This window comes from Platalea leucorodia (genome assembly GCF_965183815.1).
Source record: "Platalea leucorodia genome assembly, chromosome: 5".
NCBI classification, from domain to species: Eukaryota; Metazoa; Chordata; class Aves; order Pelecaniformes; family Threskiornithidae; genus Platalea; species Platalea leucorodia.
In genome coordinates, this window is record NC_138827.1 from 100,036,721 (window position 1) to 100,054,922 (window position 18,202).

Here is an 18,202-nt window from a genome sequence, read left to right on the forward strand (position 1 = left end):
TCCCGTTCGCAGCTCTCTGGATGGGAGCAGGTTTGCCGGAGTCCTTTTCCCCAGCAGTGCCGGGGATGCCACTGAAGCTGAGCCAAAGTAACGGCACCGCTGCCTGCCCCCGCAGAAGGGCAGCTGAACGTTCATGGGAGCATCATGGGTTTGGTGAGGTTGGGTTGCTGGGGGCCGAGGTGGTGGCCGGGCTCCTCGCGGGTTTCCTCTGCTCACCCTTGTTCTCTGCTATTGCCCAGGTGAGGTTTTTTGGCTGCCGCATGAGTACGGCTTCGCCCGGCGATGGCCTCGCAGCCCACGCCGGCGTGGGTGCTGCTGCTCAGCCTGCTGGCCGGCTGCCCGCCAGCCGCGCAGCCCAGGGACTTCACCGTGAAGGACATCGTCTACCTCCACCCTTCCAGTAAGCCACCTTTGCGCGGGCTGCAAAGCCACGGCCGGCCGCGGCGCGGGGGTAAGGATGAGGGGGAACGTGTGTTAAGGCAGCAGAAACATCGGGGTTGAGCTGAGTGCTGAGCAAAGACTAAATAAATATCCCCAGTACTCATAAAACTAGCTGATATAAAACCGGACCGTTGCTTCTCAAAGGGATTAGAGGACAGATAGGGTTACCGGCAGTTGCTGAGTGTGTCAGGAGCTTTTTGTTCGCTGTTTTCTGTTCCCCAATAATCTCTCTGGCCATAAGGCCAAGCCCCATGGCCAAGTGATTTGCCTGAGCACATCGATAGCTGCGAGCAAGGGTCAAACGCAACCATTTGCAGCTGTGGCACCAACCACTCCCGACTTTATTTTGGTGACTCTCTGAAGCAGTGCTATAGCAGCGTTATGCGTCTGCAGATGCGCTAGTCTGTTCACTTTATCAGATACAAGCTTATTTAACTAGAGAAGGAGAGCAGTTGCAGAGCTGTGCCTGCCATCTATTCCCAGAGAAAACTCACCGCCTTTCTGAATTTGGCTGAAAAATGTATAGTCTGTACAAGCAAGACGAAATTCCTGTTTTATGCCGTAACCACGACCTGCTAGAGGTCCAGGGTGAGAGGGATGAATTTAATGAGAGCTGTTGGGTTGTCCCACCCCGCGCTGTTCCTTGAGGGCAGCGCCGGCCCCACCGGAGATGCTCCCAGGTGACTTGCTGGCCCTTACCCAGAGGAGCCTGGGGAGACAAGCAGTGAACACCTCTTGCTTCACCTCTCCTACCTGAACGGGGTCTGGCCCAGAGCCGGTGGGCAAGGGGAGGAGGTGGGGAGGAGGGAGAGGTGAGATGTGGCCTGCGGGGCTGCGGAGGTTCAGCTTACTTCGACCCATGGAGATAAATGTGACCCGTTCACCATTTGGCTTCTGAGAAGGTGGCAGCATCTTGAAGATGTATTGAATGTGCTACAGAAGCCCTGCCAGGAGACCACTTAAGAAGCTAGGCTCTTCGTTTGGCAAGATAAATTAGGACAGAGTCTGCTGTTAAAAACTGGAGGTTGAGCAAATTGATTTTTCTTTCCTTTGGGGACACCAGCCTGCCTTCAAATGGGGTAGCTCATTTCCTCGGTGGGACCATTTCCAGAAGTATTTTAATCCGTCTGATATTTTGTTATCAGCCCTGATAAAGTAGCAGTGTTGGATGTGAGCTCTGATACCAAGAGAATAAGTACTCCTTGCTCACACTAACTCCCTTTGAAGTCCGCAGTGGGCAGTTTTGCTAGGTAAACGCGGTTGAACTGAGTCCTTATTGTATCTGTATGTGTCTTTCCCGCATTGCTAGTGGTGATAGGATTTTTACAAATCAGGACCAACTTGATGAAGTTGACAGGTATACTTGTAGAAAGATACGTCTAAAGAGAACAAATGTTGCTGTGTGCCTCTGAAAAGCATTGTAGAACCGGATTAATTGGCTCATGTTAACTGAATATCATTTTCTTCCTTTCAGCCACACCGTATCCTCATGGATTTAAGTGTTTCACCTGTGAAAAGGCAGCAGATAATTACGAATGCAACCGATGGGCTCCGGATGTCTATTGTCCCAGAGGTAACCAGCCGCGCGCTAGCGTTTAATTTAAACCCACTTTAGGGCAACCGCTCGCTGTCCCCACCGCAGGGACAGCACCGAGCCCCCGTTACTCCTTACGCGTACTCGGATGCTGGTGACTGCTGCTCCTGCTTGTAAGCCTCCTCGACAAGAAAGATGTGTAAGCGATATGAGTAATCCCTTAAGCTTTTCTGTCTCTTTGCGGCGGATGAAGTTTAGGACTTTCATCTGCTTCCCGTACTCCTCTAGCTCAGCTGGAAATTAAATCGGGCTGACATTTATTTAGGGGTTGTATTTCTCTTACTGGTGAGTACAGGACCGGTTCTTGCTTGCTTTGCCTCCCCTATGGCACAAGCCTATGCTTCAGGGCAGCCAAGGCTGCCTCTTTTTGGCTGGCATCAAGGTATTTTTAGTATTTTGGGCTCATAACTCCCATCAGAGTCTGAAGTTGGGAACAGCTCAGAAAGGGCTTTGGGATACAGGCACCCGAGTAGCAGATCCAGGTATCAGTGGGACACTCAGATCTCCCTCTCCCTTACTGCTTCTCCTTTTGATACACTTAAAACAATTAAGATTGTCCACAGCCCCTGATGAAGCCCTGGACATGGGCTGGACATGGACCGTGTCCTCACCAGTGTCCTCACCAGTGTGGGAACCACGTGTGGGCAGGAGGCAGCCGTCGCGGCCGGGCGGGCAGAGGGATGCTGCCAGGGCTCACCGCTCCCCTGCTGCTTTCTGTAGGCTCGGCAGCGCTGTTCAGCATCTATCCGGAACGTCTGTGGTCTGTTGTGGGACAAGTGCCCTCAGAAAATATTTATTTTGGAAAGAGAAAGACCATAACCTGCACTGCAGGGTTGAACCAGCTGTGTTTGCAGCCTGTGTCGGAGCGCATTAGCTGTCTGGGAATTTATTTGCTTTGAGCTCAAATCAGCACAACGTCAACAACAATAAAAGAGATCAGGCTAGCTGGCATCAGATGAGACCAACGTTCACGGACGCTCCCTGCTTTGACAGGAGTAGGAGGTATTTAAATGACTAAGGACAGCGTTACCCGCAGATCGCTGTGCAAGGACAGAGGTGTGACTCCAAGGTTTGCCTTTAGTAACAACCAGCAGAAATGACTTGACCCCAAAAAAAGGCTAATCTGGAAAGAGAAGTTAGTACTTAGTGGCTGTTTAGGGGAGGGGAAAACCATGCTTCAGTGCATCTGTAACTCATCAGCTGTGTTCAGCCAGACCAGAGCTGCTAGTTACGGTCACCGGCCCTCCTGCCTGCTGGTACAAACTCTTTGTGAAGTAAGGATGGGGTTTAGGCCATGAATCATCGAATCATAGAATCGTTAAGGCTGGAAAAGACCCTTAAGATCATTGAGTCCAACCATTATCCCAGCACTGCCAAGGCCACCACTAAACCATGTCCCTGAGCACCACATCTCCCCATCTTCTAAATCCCCCCAGGGATGGGGACTCAGCCCCTGCCCTGGGCAGCCTGGGCCAGGCCCTGACAGCCCTTTGGGGGGAGAAGTTTTTCCCAATACCCAACCCAAACCTGCCCTGGCGCAGCTTGAGGCCGTTCCCTCTCGTCCCATCGCTTGTTCCTGGGGAGCAGAGACCGACCCCCCCGGCTCCAGCCTCCTTTCAGGCCGTTGCAGAGAGCGATGAGGGCTCCCCTCAGCCTCCTCTTCTCCAGGCTGAGCCCCCCCAGCTCCCCCAGCCGCTCCTCCCCAGCCTTGTGCTCCAGCCCCTGCCCCAGCCTCGCTGCCCTGCTCTGGCCACGCTCCAGCCCCTCCATGGCCGCCTTGGGGTGCGGGGCCCAGCGCTGAGCACAGCATTCGAGGGGCGGCCTCACCAGTGCCCAGCGCAGGGGCACCATCACCTCCCTGCTCCTGCTGGCCACACCGTTCCTGACACAAGCCAGGATGCCACTGGCCCTCTTGGCCACCTGGGCACACTGCTGGCTCATATTCAGGCAGCTGTCAACCAAATGAGAAGGAGCTAGCTGGAAAGGGGAGTCTTATCTTTAATCTTCAGAACAGAGGACTTCTTATCTCCTTAAAACAGAGGGATTCGATAATGCTTTACGCCAGGCAGAGTGTGCTAGTGCCCAGACTGCCCCGACATGGCGTGCCTTGGGGCTGGAGCACGGCACGGACCCCCAGCCCCTCGCTGCCGGCTTTTGGGCGAGAGCAGGGCCTCCGCTGCTGGGCCAGCACGCACGGTGTTTCAGATGATTGGGAAAGGGGATAGGCACTGTGGCTTAAATGCTCTGTGCTTATTCTGTGCAGTGGAAGCAAAGGGGATAATGTCATTGCTCCCCACTCTGCAGAAATCGGCTGTTGCTTCGGGATGCCTCATCACCGATGGCTTTTGTTGGCGTCTCTTGGCTTTACATCCAATACACTTCCACATCAGAAAGCTTTTATTAAGCCAGCTTTTTTCTTTGCTGCTTTAATTTTCAAATGTGATTTTGAGTTCGTGTAAGGAAGCCGCAGAAATGCAGCCTCAGGTTTGAGGCGGGCCTCCAGGCGTGCTCTGGGGGCTGGCGTTATCTGCTCAGGTGATGACCTTATCTCCGGGAGCCAGAGGGTTCCCCTGATGGCATTGCCTCCCTCGCTGCAGCGATCCGAACCCTTGTTGGTTTGCTTGGGTTAAGTGGTGGGAGAAAATGAGAAAACTCCATCCTGCTATTTGCTATTACTATTTTTTTTTTTAAAGACAGAACGCTATTAAAACCAAGCTAAACAAAATATTTTTCATTAACTATAATGTAGGACTTAAAGGGAACCACATTTTGTGTGTAACAAAATTCATTATAATGGAGAGTGAAAACATGAATCCTTGTATAGAACAGAGATTAGAAAAAGCATTTCCTAGAAGGCAGGCCTCCTGCTGTGCATTAACCTTGGTTTCTGTTATTTATTAGCTTCAGCTCAAGCAGAAACTGTGTTAGCGATCTAATTTGTATGGAAATACTGCACTCAAAATACTCCCAGTACTCTATTTTTGGATGGCCTGTGGGGGAGTTGACACCTCGATGATGGCCACCACCGCCACGGTGATGTTCCAGAAAGTGCTGTTAGAGGCTGCGGTTTGGGAAACGGGCTCTCAAAAGTCAACGTGCGGCTCTGGGCCCTTTGAAATACCAGATTCAGTGGCTCCCTACCCACTCCTGGCAGGTCGAGACTGGGGCTGCCTGTCGTATATAGGTGCTTGGAGATACCTCGTTGCTGAAGCACGTCATGCAGTTCCACCAGAGGAAGGAAAAATGGAAAAGAAGAGGTGATGGTGTTACCTGTCATGCTGGGGGTGTTAATCGACAGCCCTGAAAATCCCCCAAATAATAATCTCATGTAGAGCAACAACCTCATTTTCACGTACTTTTGTGATGGAATGTGTTGCTGGACAGCCTGAATATTACACCACGATCAGCCTGCCTCTCAAGTGCCTTTAAAGACACTCTGGAACTGCAAAATTTAGGAAATATAAATCCATGCTTTTTTGATACAATACCACCGAGGCCCGTCCTTACCCTGTGGCCGTACTGCTGCCTGGCTTGGGCACCACTGTACTTAGAAGCCTTAACTTTCATGCTGCAATGTCTTATTTGAATTACTCTAAATTTCTCTCATATTTTTGGTAAATTTTTATAGCGTTGGGCCCATGTTCTTCACAGGCTCAGCTTGGAGTCCCTCCTCCATCCCTCTGGCAGGCAGCCTCCCTATCTGCAGAGCAGTCGTTACGGCTTAGACGTGATGTTCCCCACCTCTGCTTTGCTCTGGGCTCTCCCCGTGCTCTCTGGCCCAATCCTTTTCATGGCGCCTGTCCTCGTTACACTTAGCCTGCTCTGAGAAGAGAGGCAGACCAGAATGCAGTGCAGAAGTTAATATTCATTTGAGTCTGTGGATTTTGTTGCTTATTGTGGACTTACACCGTAGCTGCAGCCCTGCCTTGCAGGAGATGATAGCTATCAGTGATGGCTGTGCGAGCAAAGCATGCTTGGTCCCTCTGTGCAGGGGAAAATACATATCTCCAAGATGATTGCACAATATTTTCTAAAAACACACTTGGAAGAAAGAATGAAACAGCCTTAAAAGAGTTATCAGGTGCTAGAAGCTGTATTTGTTCCATCTGGGACCTGTCAAGGCCAGCTCCGCTGCACAGAGCCATTGCAGGAGAACTAAAGCTCCAGCGACGCATGCCCAGAGTTGCCGGGGAATGGCATTTCCAGGCCAGGTCCTGGGAGAAGCTCCAAGCCGTCCTGCAGGGAGTGCTCCCCTTGGGGTAAAACTGGGAGCTTCACCCCTTAGTGCAGGAGAACCGGGAAGAAAGGCATTAAAAGCCGCGTGTTGCTGCCCTGGCCGGTTTGAAGGAAGACAGCACACCAAGCACCTCCAGCCTCCGGTGATAAGTTAAGTCTGTTTGCTGTGGATATCGCACTTGAGTTAAGAGCAGGTCAAAGATATGACAGATGTCTGAGGGGTTTTATTGCCTAATGAGTAACGTGTTCAGTCGGCAATCTCGCTCGGCTGCTGCCGAATGCCTAAAACATGAGAAGTATGCAGGGCTTTGTCTATCAGAGATGAGGGCTGAACAGGAATGTTCACTTTAAATTAATTACACTCCTTTTTTTCGCCCTGTGAAAGCAACAATTTTATTAACAATAAGGTTGATAAATAAGAAGCAAGGTATAATTTAGAGACGAAGTGTATAATGTCATGCTTCCTGTGTTGAAAATCTGGTGTTTTCATCTTGGAGTGCTAGGAAGGGGAACAGCACCTTCGACTTCCCTCTGATGACTAAAGCATGAAATAAATCCAAATTCCTCTATCCCTGAGGATAACAAGGGACCATGACGCCGACTTGGGTGGAAGTGTCGATGTGCTGGATCTGCTGGATCTGGTTGGATCGTTGGGCCAGGGCCAGCTGGGTGAGGGTCAGCAAGGCTCAGGGCCGGGTCCTGCCCTGGGGGCACACCAACCCCAGGCACCGCTGCGGGCGTGGGGAGGAGCGGCTGGGAGCTGCCCGGCGGGAAAGGGCCTGGGGGTGCTGGTCGACAGCCGCTGGACATGAGCCAGCAGGGTGCCCAGGTGGCCAAGAGGGCCCATGGCATCCTGGCCTGTATCAGGAACGGTGTGGCCAGCAGGAGCAGGGCAGTGATGGTGCCCCTGTGCTGGGCACTGGTGAGGCCGCCCCTCGAATGCTGTGCTCAGCGCTGGGCCCCGCACCCCAAGGCGGCCATGGAGGGGCTGGAGCGTGGCCAGAGCAGGGCAGCGAGGCTGGGGCAGGGGCTGGAGCACAAGGCTGGGGAGGAGCGGCTGGGGGAGCTGGGGGGGCTCAGCCTGGAGAAGAGGAGGCTGAGGGGAGCCCTCCTCGCTCTCTGCAACGGCCTGAAAGGAGGCTGGAGCCGGGGGGGGTCGGTCTCTGCTCCCCAGGAACAAGCGATGGGACGAGAGGGAACGGCCTCAAGCTGCGCCAGGGCAGGGTTGGGGTGGGTATTAGGAAAAACTTCTCCCCCCAAAGGGCTGTCAGGCCCTGGCCCAGGCTGCCCAGGGCAGGGGCTGAGTCCCCACCCCTGGGGGGATTTAAAAGCCGGGCAGACGTGGTGCTCGAGGACATGGTTTAGTGGTGGGCTTGGCAGTGCTGGGATAACGGTTGGACTCGATGATCTTAAGGGTCTTTTCCAACCTTAACAATTCTATGATTCTATGATTCTATTAAGCACAGCGTTTGTCAGTCATCCTGCTTTGAATTTTGTGTGCGTTTTGCAAGTGTTACCAGAGGAGTAGCTTTAAAAAGGAGGATGGGGAGGAGGATGGTCTCCCTTGGGGACAAGGGATCATCCCACAGGAGAAGCGTGCAGAAGATGTGATGGGAATACCGGGGACACAGTCCATTTCATGGTGCCTTTTCCAAAGACTGGGAAACTGAGAAATACAAAAATCCTCCCAACTGTTCTGTCGGTCTTTTGGCATTATTTTATAGATGATAAAACTGAGGGACAGAGAGGGTGAAGGATCTTCTCTGGGCTACGCAGGAGCCGTGGGAGAGCCGGGATCAGAGCGTGAGCAGCGAGGAGAGCTTGCGTGAGCCGATAGGATATAGGGAAAGGCGTCTCCGATGTGTAATGCTTGCAGTTCTACAGAATTAATGGTCTTGCATGAAGCTAGGAAAAAAATAAATTAAACCTATGCAAATGAAAGTAAGTTAGCTTCAGACATAAACAGGTATTGTGAATGTTTTCTTTTTCTTAAAGACAATTCCTATAAAACTAAGAGTGCACAAGATTTGGGCTGTTTAGCTGAACTTCCCTCTGTAACTTAGCCAATGTATGTTTCTTTATCTGTAGATAAAACAAATTATTGGAAACAAATCTCCGTGTTCCAGAGTGCTTTGAGACCTCGTGTTTGCACCAGAGCTTGGGGTGTGGGTGTGTGTATTTAGTGACATTTATCTATTGCAACAAATATATCAAAATTCTCTTTTTTTTAAAATCCCAAGATCTGAAAAAAAAAATCTAAGACTTCTTTCCTATTTCTTCCTATTTGTAGACTATCACAAAACTTGACTTTGACAGGTAAACACATTTTTCTGTCTTTCTAGGTACGAGATACTGCTTTAGCCAACACATGATGAAAGTTACTGGAGAAAGCGTATCCGTCACCAAACGCTGTGTACCATTAGAGGACTGTCTGTCTACGGGATGCACCTATGTAAAGCATGAAGAATACAAGGTAAAGGATAAAAATTGCCTTTTTCTCATATGAAAACTGGGCAGAATCCTTCTGGCCTCCACCAGAAGTCTGACTGGTTCAGTGCGTAAATCAGCGTCGTCAAAAATGACATTTCTCCTCTTAGCGAGCCCCAGCTCATTTCCTTTTGTTACAAAGGAATAAAGTCTCCCAGAACAAAAGAATAATCTCTTCAAATAGCTCTCCTGCCAGCAGCTCAGGGGAGAAACCGCTCCCTTCGAGTGCTTTGCCCGCAGTGCTGCACCGTGTTTGCTCCCCTCCGCTCTGCGACGGATGCTCGCCGACCACCTCGTGATTTTCTTACCGAAACGGGTAGGGGAAAGCCCCAAAACCTTCGGAGCAGACGCTTTATATCTGAATCAAACAGTTATTTGTTACAGGTTTGTCTGAAGGTCAACAGTTCACCTTCTTGAACTTCTCCAACAGGTTAAAATGGAAGAGCTTTCTGAGCCGCCGGGCACCCTGCAGCCCCATCTCTGTTTTGCGCATAATTTTATGCTCTCTTGGCCTCGGGTGCGTTAGTCTGGCTGCTCTGAATCTCTGTGCCCTGGCAGGGAACTGGCCCTTCCCAGCCCTGAGAAGGCAGAGCTGCGTGTCCGTATGGGCTGACACGGGAATTGTCTATCACTCCAGTGCCTGCACGCTAGGTAATAGGCAACAAAAACCCCTAGATGAATAAATACTGATTTCTTTGAGTTCTGGCTTGTGAGCTCTGCTTCAACCAAACGGCATTGGTTTTCATCAGTTTACTTTTTTGGGGTAGAAAACAACCTCTTCAAAGTGGATATGTCCTCCTTGCACCAACCAACGTACTGTTCCTGTACAGGTGAAGTTGTTCTCCATGTAGATGGATTTAAAAAAACGAGGGGCAAAAAAAAAAAGGAAAAAAAGGAGGAGGGGAAAGGGGGGGGGGGGGGAAATCAGACTGGCCCCTGTGCTCTTTTGCAAATGTCATATTATTTCCCGTACATCTTTACTCAATGGCAGTGGTATTTTTCAAATAACCAAGGTAGAACCCGGTTGCTTTCAGATCTGCACCTCCTGCTGCGAAGGAAGCATCTGCAACTTGCCGCTACCGAGGAACACAACGGACGCCGTATTCACAACCCTCTCCCCCCTCAACAAAACACAGAGACTTTCACATCCCGCCCTGCTGACAACGGCGTGTCTCTGGCTGGGGTTGATGTCACAGCATTGGGTCACGCTGCCGCGCGTGGCGGGTCCGGACAGCTGAGCTGGGCGAGAACATCTGCACGAACGTTCAACCTCTCCCTGCGGAGCCTGCGCTTGGGAGTTGTCTTTGAAAGACTGGTTTTCCTCCTGATTGCTTGTTAATGATGAACTGGTGAGCCTGGGATGTAGGCGCATTTGAAGGGGGTAAAACCATCACGTGTTTCTCTACTGAAGAAACTCATGCAAAATGTTCCCCGAACCCATAGCTGAGACCGATGCATTTGCTTTTCTTAATGTTTGTCTTTTCTCCATGAAGAAACGTTATTTAAAACTACTCTATCGCTGCGAACTGCTCGTATCATCACTTACTCATTTGAAACTTCCGTGATATAATTTGTCAGAGCACTAACTCCGGTGCCTCGTTAACCTGTTTTGAGAACATAGGGTAAATAATAGACAGTCAGTATGTCTTTGCAGTCTCCCCACATCTCCCGCTCCTCTCGGGGAGGGCAGGATTTTGCAGCAAGGCAGCAGTAGCTGGAAGGGATGAGGGCAAGGGAGCAGCAGCAGCTTGGATCAGGCCAGCGTCGTGCACAGGTGCTTCCTCCGAGGTTGCCCACCAGCAGCATGAAGAGCCACCCCTGTAGCAAGACGCACTGGGACGTGCAGAAGATCACTTTGGTTTATAAACCGAACCAGAAAAACCCTAAAAACTGTTGTTGAAGCGTAATTAGAAGGGGAGGTGGCTGTGCGGTCCATGACCCTCTCTTGAGAGGAGGAAGGCACACGGAGAGCTCGTGGGTGTCCAGGTTGAGATGCTGGTGCCTGCCGAGCCGGGTTTCGGGGCTTTACATATTCTCATATTTTGGCAGCCAGTCCTACAGCATGAGAGAGACTTGATCCTAAATAGCTTCTGTTATTTTATTTAATGCACTCCCACCATGGAGTATGGACTATTACTAGCTACAGCTGTATTTTGGTGACCCCGTGTTGCTTGTTTTGCTCAGAAATCATGTATGCAATATTTATTTTTGTATGTTGAGTAGGATCCAAAGTGTTTAAAAGATTCTTAATACTGATACTGCCAGGGAAAATGGTTGTTTTGCAAGTGGGTAAGCCTGTAATATATAATTTATCATAAATATATATATATAATGTTTTGCATCACTATTGAAAAAGAATCAGCTTTGTTTTGCAGGGTCAGTGATAAAAGCAGGGTGTCCATGGACTTGTTTTAAAGTTAAACCAAACTTTTTTATAATTAATTTTTTGTTTGGCTGTTTGTTCGTTTTGTTTTTTTTTTTTTTTTAAAAAAAAAACAACACTATAATCATAAATTGTTCTTTTATGAGTTAATTTGCGGCTAGTCGTGCTCCAAGGTAACTTGTGCTTTATCGAGTTACGGTGTGCTTATGCTCCGAGGTGGTATCCTTTGGTGAGATAAAGGCAGGTGAAGGAAGCCAATGCTGGAATCCCAATGGTTTGTAAACACCTTCAGCGCTCTGAAAGGGCTCCTGGAGGGTACCAGCAAGCCCTCATCGAGCAGCATCTGTGTTGGATACCATTAACAGCTGGAAAACTGCAGGCCTGAGCATGCAGGGTGCTGTCTTGAGTTCTGTGGCCTTTGGAGTGAACCCTGCTTGCACTCCGGGGAGTTTTGTTGGAGGCAAAGGAGGAGGAGAACCGAGAGCAGCGCTCCCGATTTGGTTTCAGGTGATTTCTCTAGGGAAGAAGAGCACTCTGGAAGCCTTGGTGTGTTTTGCTGAGTGATGTGTTTTTAAAATGTATATATACTTCATTGTGAAAACGGAATGAACACTGTCTCTTTCCTTTTTTCAACATTTTATATAAGACTAACCTTTTTGGGGGAAGGCTGGCTGACCTCACTCGCAGCCACACCTTGCATTTTGATGTCCTTTCGGCTCTCCTGTGACTTGCTCACAGGTTGCTAGTATTAAGAGGGTAGTTGCAATCTGCTATTTTATGCAAGTTAGGTGTATCTCTGGAGACCCCGAAAAAATCCACCCTGCAGTCTTTTTAAAGCCTGTCGCCCTTCTCTGCAAGCTTTCTTGAGCAGACGAAGCCCAGTGCTGATTCACAGGCACTTACTCTGTAGGGGCTGGGGGAGAATGAGGTGGAGGGTGTTATGACTTCTCCCTCAACAATTTAAATATTTATTTATTATTATTATTATTATTATTATTATTATCCTCCAAAAAGGAAGAGTTTAAGTCTGGAAGGACCTCGCTCAGCTGCTCTCCTGGAGCAGGGGTTAAACATTGGCCGAGCATTTCGGCAGCCCTGTTGTGTAGGAGCAGGGCCAGATCCAGGACACGTGCTTTGAGAACATGTGTTGGAAAGCCAGCGTGATGTGGAAGCGTGGGAATCTGGGAATGCTCGGGAACATCTTGCTTACCTGTTCAGCTGAGGTGGGCTCGTGGCTCGGGCCATATTGCCCGTGGCCAGCAGTAGCACCTCGTGGGGAGCTCCCTGCCGCCTCGGGGCTCACGTGCTGGTGGTGGCAGCTCAGCTGGACGCTTTAGGCGTTTATATTTTTATTTTGGGCCTTGCTAAACACGTGCATTTAGGAGTCAGTCAATAAGATACCTAACCAGCAGCAAGAAGCAGAAGTTACCTCCTGACCTGAGCTGACTGCCTTGGACAATAGCTTACAGTCAGGCTTCTGCCTGCATCTTCTGGCTTCTCTGTATGTCATCTCCCTCTATTTTCCATATATTTTGCAGTTTCATCGTTAATTAACAGAACTCACCAAGCCTAACCTGTGGTACAGTAACTCTGAGCTAGATATGTGTAACTGCCTGGGCTGAGCTGCAGGAATGGCTGGATTTCTTCGTAAGGTGTTGGACTTTCAGGACCACTACCACCACGTGAAAGGTGTGGTGCCTGCAGTGAGATGACGGGGGCTCCAGCGCTAGCTGGCTCGTCAGGTGCACTAACAGGATCTTCATACTGTGTTCAGGTGGACCTCCACCAGACCAGAGACCTTTTTGGGGACCTGGTAGCGCTCTCTACCCACAAAGACTGGGATGCCACCGAGCAAATTTAAGTTATCGGCGTTGCAGAGGTATTAAGCCAAGACAGTTACTTCTACTCCCTTTGTAGTCAGCAGAGGAAAAAGTGGTATTTTAGGGGCTGATTCATTGTATGCTGTGGTGGATCGTTCAATTGTCTCAGCTCAGGCACACGATGGACGTGCCTAGGAAAAGTGGCTTAAATACTACATCCCGCCTGGGGTACCCAGCTGCCAGCCACGCGGTTACGCCAAGACCAGTGCTTTGCAAATACCTGAGCAGGAGCCACTCCTAAGCACATCACCAGCTTTGCTCTGACCGTGACCTTGCTGCAGGAGGAGAAAGTCCCGGTTCCTGTGCTGTGCTGGTCCCTCTCCCCCTCCGGTGTGCCACAGCTGTGCTCTTCCCAAGGGACCCGAGCGCTGCCCAGCTGAGCTGCTACCTCCGGCTCTGCTACGAGGATTATGGACATGAAGCTTAAAAGAGCAAATTAAGGTGACTGAGAGCAAGCGGGGAACCCGCACAGGATCCTCCCTGTACCAGCAGGTCCGTGTGCCCGGGCTGCCCGCGGAGCTGTTGGGGTTTTTTTTTTAAGCACATAAATGCTGAGCTGCACTGTATTTATTTTTAGGCTCTATATATGTGATATTGCTTTTAAATGTCTAATTTTTTAACTCTTGTAAATGCTGTACATTTGTATAAATACATGTTTTAAATATTCAGATGACGTGAGGTGTCTGATAACAATGTACAACTGCTGTCACCAGCCCTGTGCTTCGGTACGGTGCCACCCCCTGCGCTGGGACACTGCGGGCTGCTTCCCTGTCCCCTTTTCCTTCCTCTGATGTCCTGTTAGCAAAAAAAGAGAGCTGATCTGTATTCAGAGCATTTTGCTTTTACTCCACCTGTAGCTAATAAATCTTCCCCACAGTTTCCTCCTGTTGAACTCCCATGGTTATTTGTTACAAACTGCTTTATATTGGGTACTGAATAAACTAAGTCTGAGGAGGTTCCTGTTTAATTTGTGACCCCTGAATCTTCCTTCCCTCACCTGCTCTGGGAAAGCTTTACCTTTTCCATAATTGTGCTGTCACACTAATTTAGTCCCAGCGTGTTCTGGAGCTTTTCATGCAGTTATTTCTAATTTCCACTCCTGAAACCAACAATTACTTGGATGTAAACAACTTCATGTAGCTAGTGAAAGGTTTCAGACTAAGTTATTTGTGGATAACGTGAAGCTGGAGGCAGCCCATAGTGTTTCTGCACAGCCCCAAATCCCACATCCTTAAGTTGAATAAATCATAGAATCATTTAGGTTGGAAAAGACCCTTACGATCATCAAGTCCAACCGTTAACCCAGCACTGCCAAGCCCACCACTAAACCATGTCCTCGAGCACCACGTCTGCCCGGCTTTTAAATCCCCCCAGGGATGGGGACTCAGCCCCTGCCCTGGGCAGCCTGGGCCAGGGCCTGGCAGCCCTTTGGGGGGAGAAGTTTTTCCCAATACCCAACCCAACCCTGCCCTGGCGCAGCTTGAGGCCGTTCCCTCTCGTCCCATCGCTTGTTCCTGGGGAGCAGAGCCCGACCCCCCCCGGCTCCAGCCTCCTTTCAGGCCGTTGCAGAGAGCGATGAGGGCTCCCCTCAGCCTCCTCTTCTCCAGGCTGAGCCCCCCCAGCTCCCCCAGCCGCTCCTCCCCAGCCTTGTGCTCCAGCCCCTGCCCCAGCCTCGCTGCCCTGCTCTGGCCACGCTCCAGCCCCTCCATGGCCGCCTTGGGGTGCGGGGCCCAGCGCTGAGCACAGCACTCGAGGGGCGGCCTCACCAGTGCCCAGCGCAGGGGCACCATCACCTCCCTGCTCCTGCTGGCCACACCGTTCCTGACACAAGCCAGGGTGCCGTTGGCCTCCTTGGCCACCTGGGCACCCTGCTGGCTCATGTCCAGCGGCTGTCGGCCAGCACCCCCAGGCCCTTTCCCGCCGGGCAGCTCCCAGCCGCTCCTCCCCACGCCTGCAGCGGTGCCTGGGGTTGCTGTGCCCCCAGGGCAGGACCCGGCCCTGAGCCTTGCTGACCCTCACCCAGCTGGCCCCAGCCCATCGCCCCAGCCTGGCCAGAGCCTAATGCAATTTACAGTAGCACAGTTAACTACAGTACATGGACTTCCAGCTCCTGAACTTCCCCTTAGTCCTAAAATAAGTTTCTCTCGGTGGTTCGGTGTTTGGTGCACCTTTGGCTTACAAACACGTCTTTGTTATCCCATTTCAACAGGTGCCTCTGGAAACACCAGTCCCTGCTCAGGGTCAGGAACAGGATCACCCCGGGGCGCGCAGCCTTGCAGCACTTCTCGCTGCTGAATGACTGATTTTCTGCATTACAGCGCAGTGAGCTGAAGGCAGATGTAAGTCAGCAAATGCTTTGCTTTCATTTCTGCAAAGCAGTTGAATTCATTTTCAGTGAAGACAATTCATCTTGATTGCGTAGCTCTTTTCCTCCCCTTAAACACCACTAGACACAGCCTTCGCCTGCTTTCTTGGGCAAATCATCAAGCAGCCCGGTGTAGCTTTCGGCAACCCCGTTGTTTATGCAAAACCCACCCAGCAGCAAGGCAGCCACAGCAATGCTGAACCTCCTGTTTGCAGTCACTGTAACTCCTAACAACACTTTTTTGAGACCCAGAACCTCGTCGCCATTTGCCAGCCAAAATCCAGCACAGTCCTACAAAAACCAGTTTGGCTTAACTGGCAGGTCAAAGATCTTGAGAGCATTTTTACCCCTCTAAAGAGACTCAAGCAACCAGCAAAGGTTATGCCCCAAGGGTCCCACTAATGCCTGGAGGTCCTCATATATTCCCAGTCACGGATGCATCATGACATGCTCCTTCCACCAAGAAACTGCCAACAAGTTGACATCTGATTCAGGTAAATACCTATATGTAGCTAGTGGGAAAAGAAATGGAAAATGTACTTAAAATATGTGTATTACGGAATCAATGGCAAGCTTAAGTTAACTCTCATGTTCTGAAGGTGCAAACCTTGGAAATGGCAACGCCCGAAGTGACATCAATTCAGAAGTAAAAAAACCAAGATGAGAACCAACCCTCTGAATCAAAGTCCTTGTACATCCCGCAGCATTACAATTCCAGAGGCATGTCAAAATGGGCTTCCAATTTTTCTTGCATCTTGCTCATATATGCTTTACAATGCCAGCCTCATTAGATCATTTGATCGGTTCTTGTACCAATTTCTCTTTGCTCCTCTCTGGGTGGGATTCCCCTTGACATTAATCCCAAAGTCCACTTAGATTCCTCCTTGGCCAACCATCAGCCATCCATCTCCCAGGCTGATCTCATAACTTCATTCCTTTAGCACTGACATTATATATGTGAAAGCATTTTAAATATATCTATGTCAACTTATATATATCTATGGGGTTTAAGGCTTCCTATCCCTTTTGTAAGATTTCATCAGGTTTCAGACACGTAACGTTTACACATTTCATCACACGGAGCTCAACCTTGCAAGTCTTAGGCTAAAAATAGCAGGATGGATGTCTTCAACATGACAGAGTCTATCCACAATAAATGCAAACAAATCCAACATAGGGTTGACGATACTGGAAAAACAAAGAAAGGGATACCAAGCTGCCAAAAACACTCACAGAGTAAGTTTTCATATGCTGAGAGAAGCAATCGGAAAGAGCCAGCTTTACTGACGTTTATAAACATTTCGCTATTCTCCAATGTAAAATTCAAGTAGGTTTTAGTTATGCTACAGGTGTTCCTATCAAGCTCTACTGAAGACAGGCTGAACTTCAACCTGTCAGTTCACGTGTTAGAAACGACTAACCCCACCCTCCTACCCAAAAAGCCTTGATTTGGGACAGTGGCAAGGGGCTGCCAGCCAAGTCCTTTCTGGCGCTGGAAGGAAAGTATTTTAAGCAGGTAGGTATTTTAAGGGGGTAACTTGCTCAGGTTTTTCCTATAAAAATGTAAATAATCCTCGTGCTGTGAGGCTGTGTGCCATGCAGCGCTGTGTCTGGACAGCCAAGTAAAAGCTGCACTTAAAGCCCGTGGCGGGTGTCACGGGCAAGAGAAGGCAGGGTTGGCTTTGCCCACCCTGTAGCTGACCTCCTGGGATGGGCATTTCTTACTCTTCACGCTCAGCTAATGTCTTATCAGCCTAAGGACAAGGTAGGGTGTAACACATGTGCCCATACACGGCTTTTTCACAACCAAAATGATGGGTTGCCACCTGAAAGCATCCCACTAACTAAAATGTTGAGTTTTCTCTAGGGGAAATCTATTCCAAGAAGTTAATTTCCCAACATTTCCTACCAGTCATCACTTAGTCGCTACGGGATCTCGCTCTCTCTCTTTTAGAAACAAACCCCTCCCAGCCCTCAGACTACATTTGCTTTTCTTAAAGCTTTTCCAATCTGCCAGATGCTGCAATTTTAGCAGTAGAGATTACTTTCTTGGTGAGGCATAACACCCAGCTGCATGAAATTTCAGTCTCGTAATCCTGTGAGGTTTCCCTTGTCAGCCTCCATACCGACGAGACCTTTGTGTTTGTGCAGCTCCTGAAATAGCAGCCTTCTGAAAAAAAATTAAAGCAAGACTTGCCATTGCCAAGGTGAAGGGCTCCTATTTTAAAGGCACCGCAGCAGCTCATGGAAGATAAAAGCCACCATCAGTTTGCAACTATTATTTAGTCCAGGTTTTTATGTAGATTTTAGGTTTGGGTGCCGGGCTCAAAGCTTCACCACCAGCCTTTGGCTTTAGCCCAGGTAAGATCACGGTTTCTTTCCTTAATGGACAACGGTAGGACACTTGTCAAGAGAGAAAAAAAAAAAAAAACCAGCTCTTTCTTATCCTCGGTGTGGGCATTAGTGTGTAGCAGAAAACCTCATTCATTACACTAGAAATTTGGGAATGATAGAGCTGGTCAACGCTTTTTCAGTTTAATTTTCATTGCGATACTTTCAACAGGTTTTCAGAAACAATTTTTTTCAGTGGATAGGCAGGAGCAGGGATGGAAGGGGTTAATTTTATTGACATTTCGCTCATCGACATTTCAGTGTCTTTTTGGACTCCCAGATTTCCTAGCCGGCCCTGCGGGGAGCAGGGGTTGGACCGGACGGCCTCCCGAGGCCCCTTCCATCATTCAGCGAGCCTGCAGCAATTTTCCAGCATCAGACCCAGCAGAAAACCCAAACGATAACAAAAGGCTGGCAGAGAGAGG

At 49.7% G+C, this 18,202-nt stretch overlaps 1 protein-coding gene across 1 annotated transcript; it reads left to right on the forward strand.

The window, feature by feature from the left end:
* Positions 1–282: 282 nt before the first annotated feature.
* On the forward strand, positions 283–9,996 carry LYPD6 (LY6/PLAUR domain containing 6; the record flags this gene model as incomplete). Its single annotated transcript, XM_082312612.1, has 4 exons — positions 283–400; positions 1,916–2,014; positions 8,614–8,744; positions 9,793–9,996. 4 exons carry the CDS (start codon positions 283–285, stop codon positions 9,994–9,996), a joined length of 552 nt encoding a protein of 183 aa, XP_082168738.1.
* Positions 9,997–18,202: the final 8,206 nt, after the last annotated feature.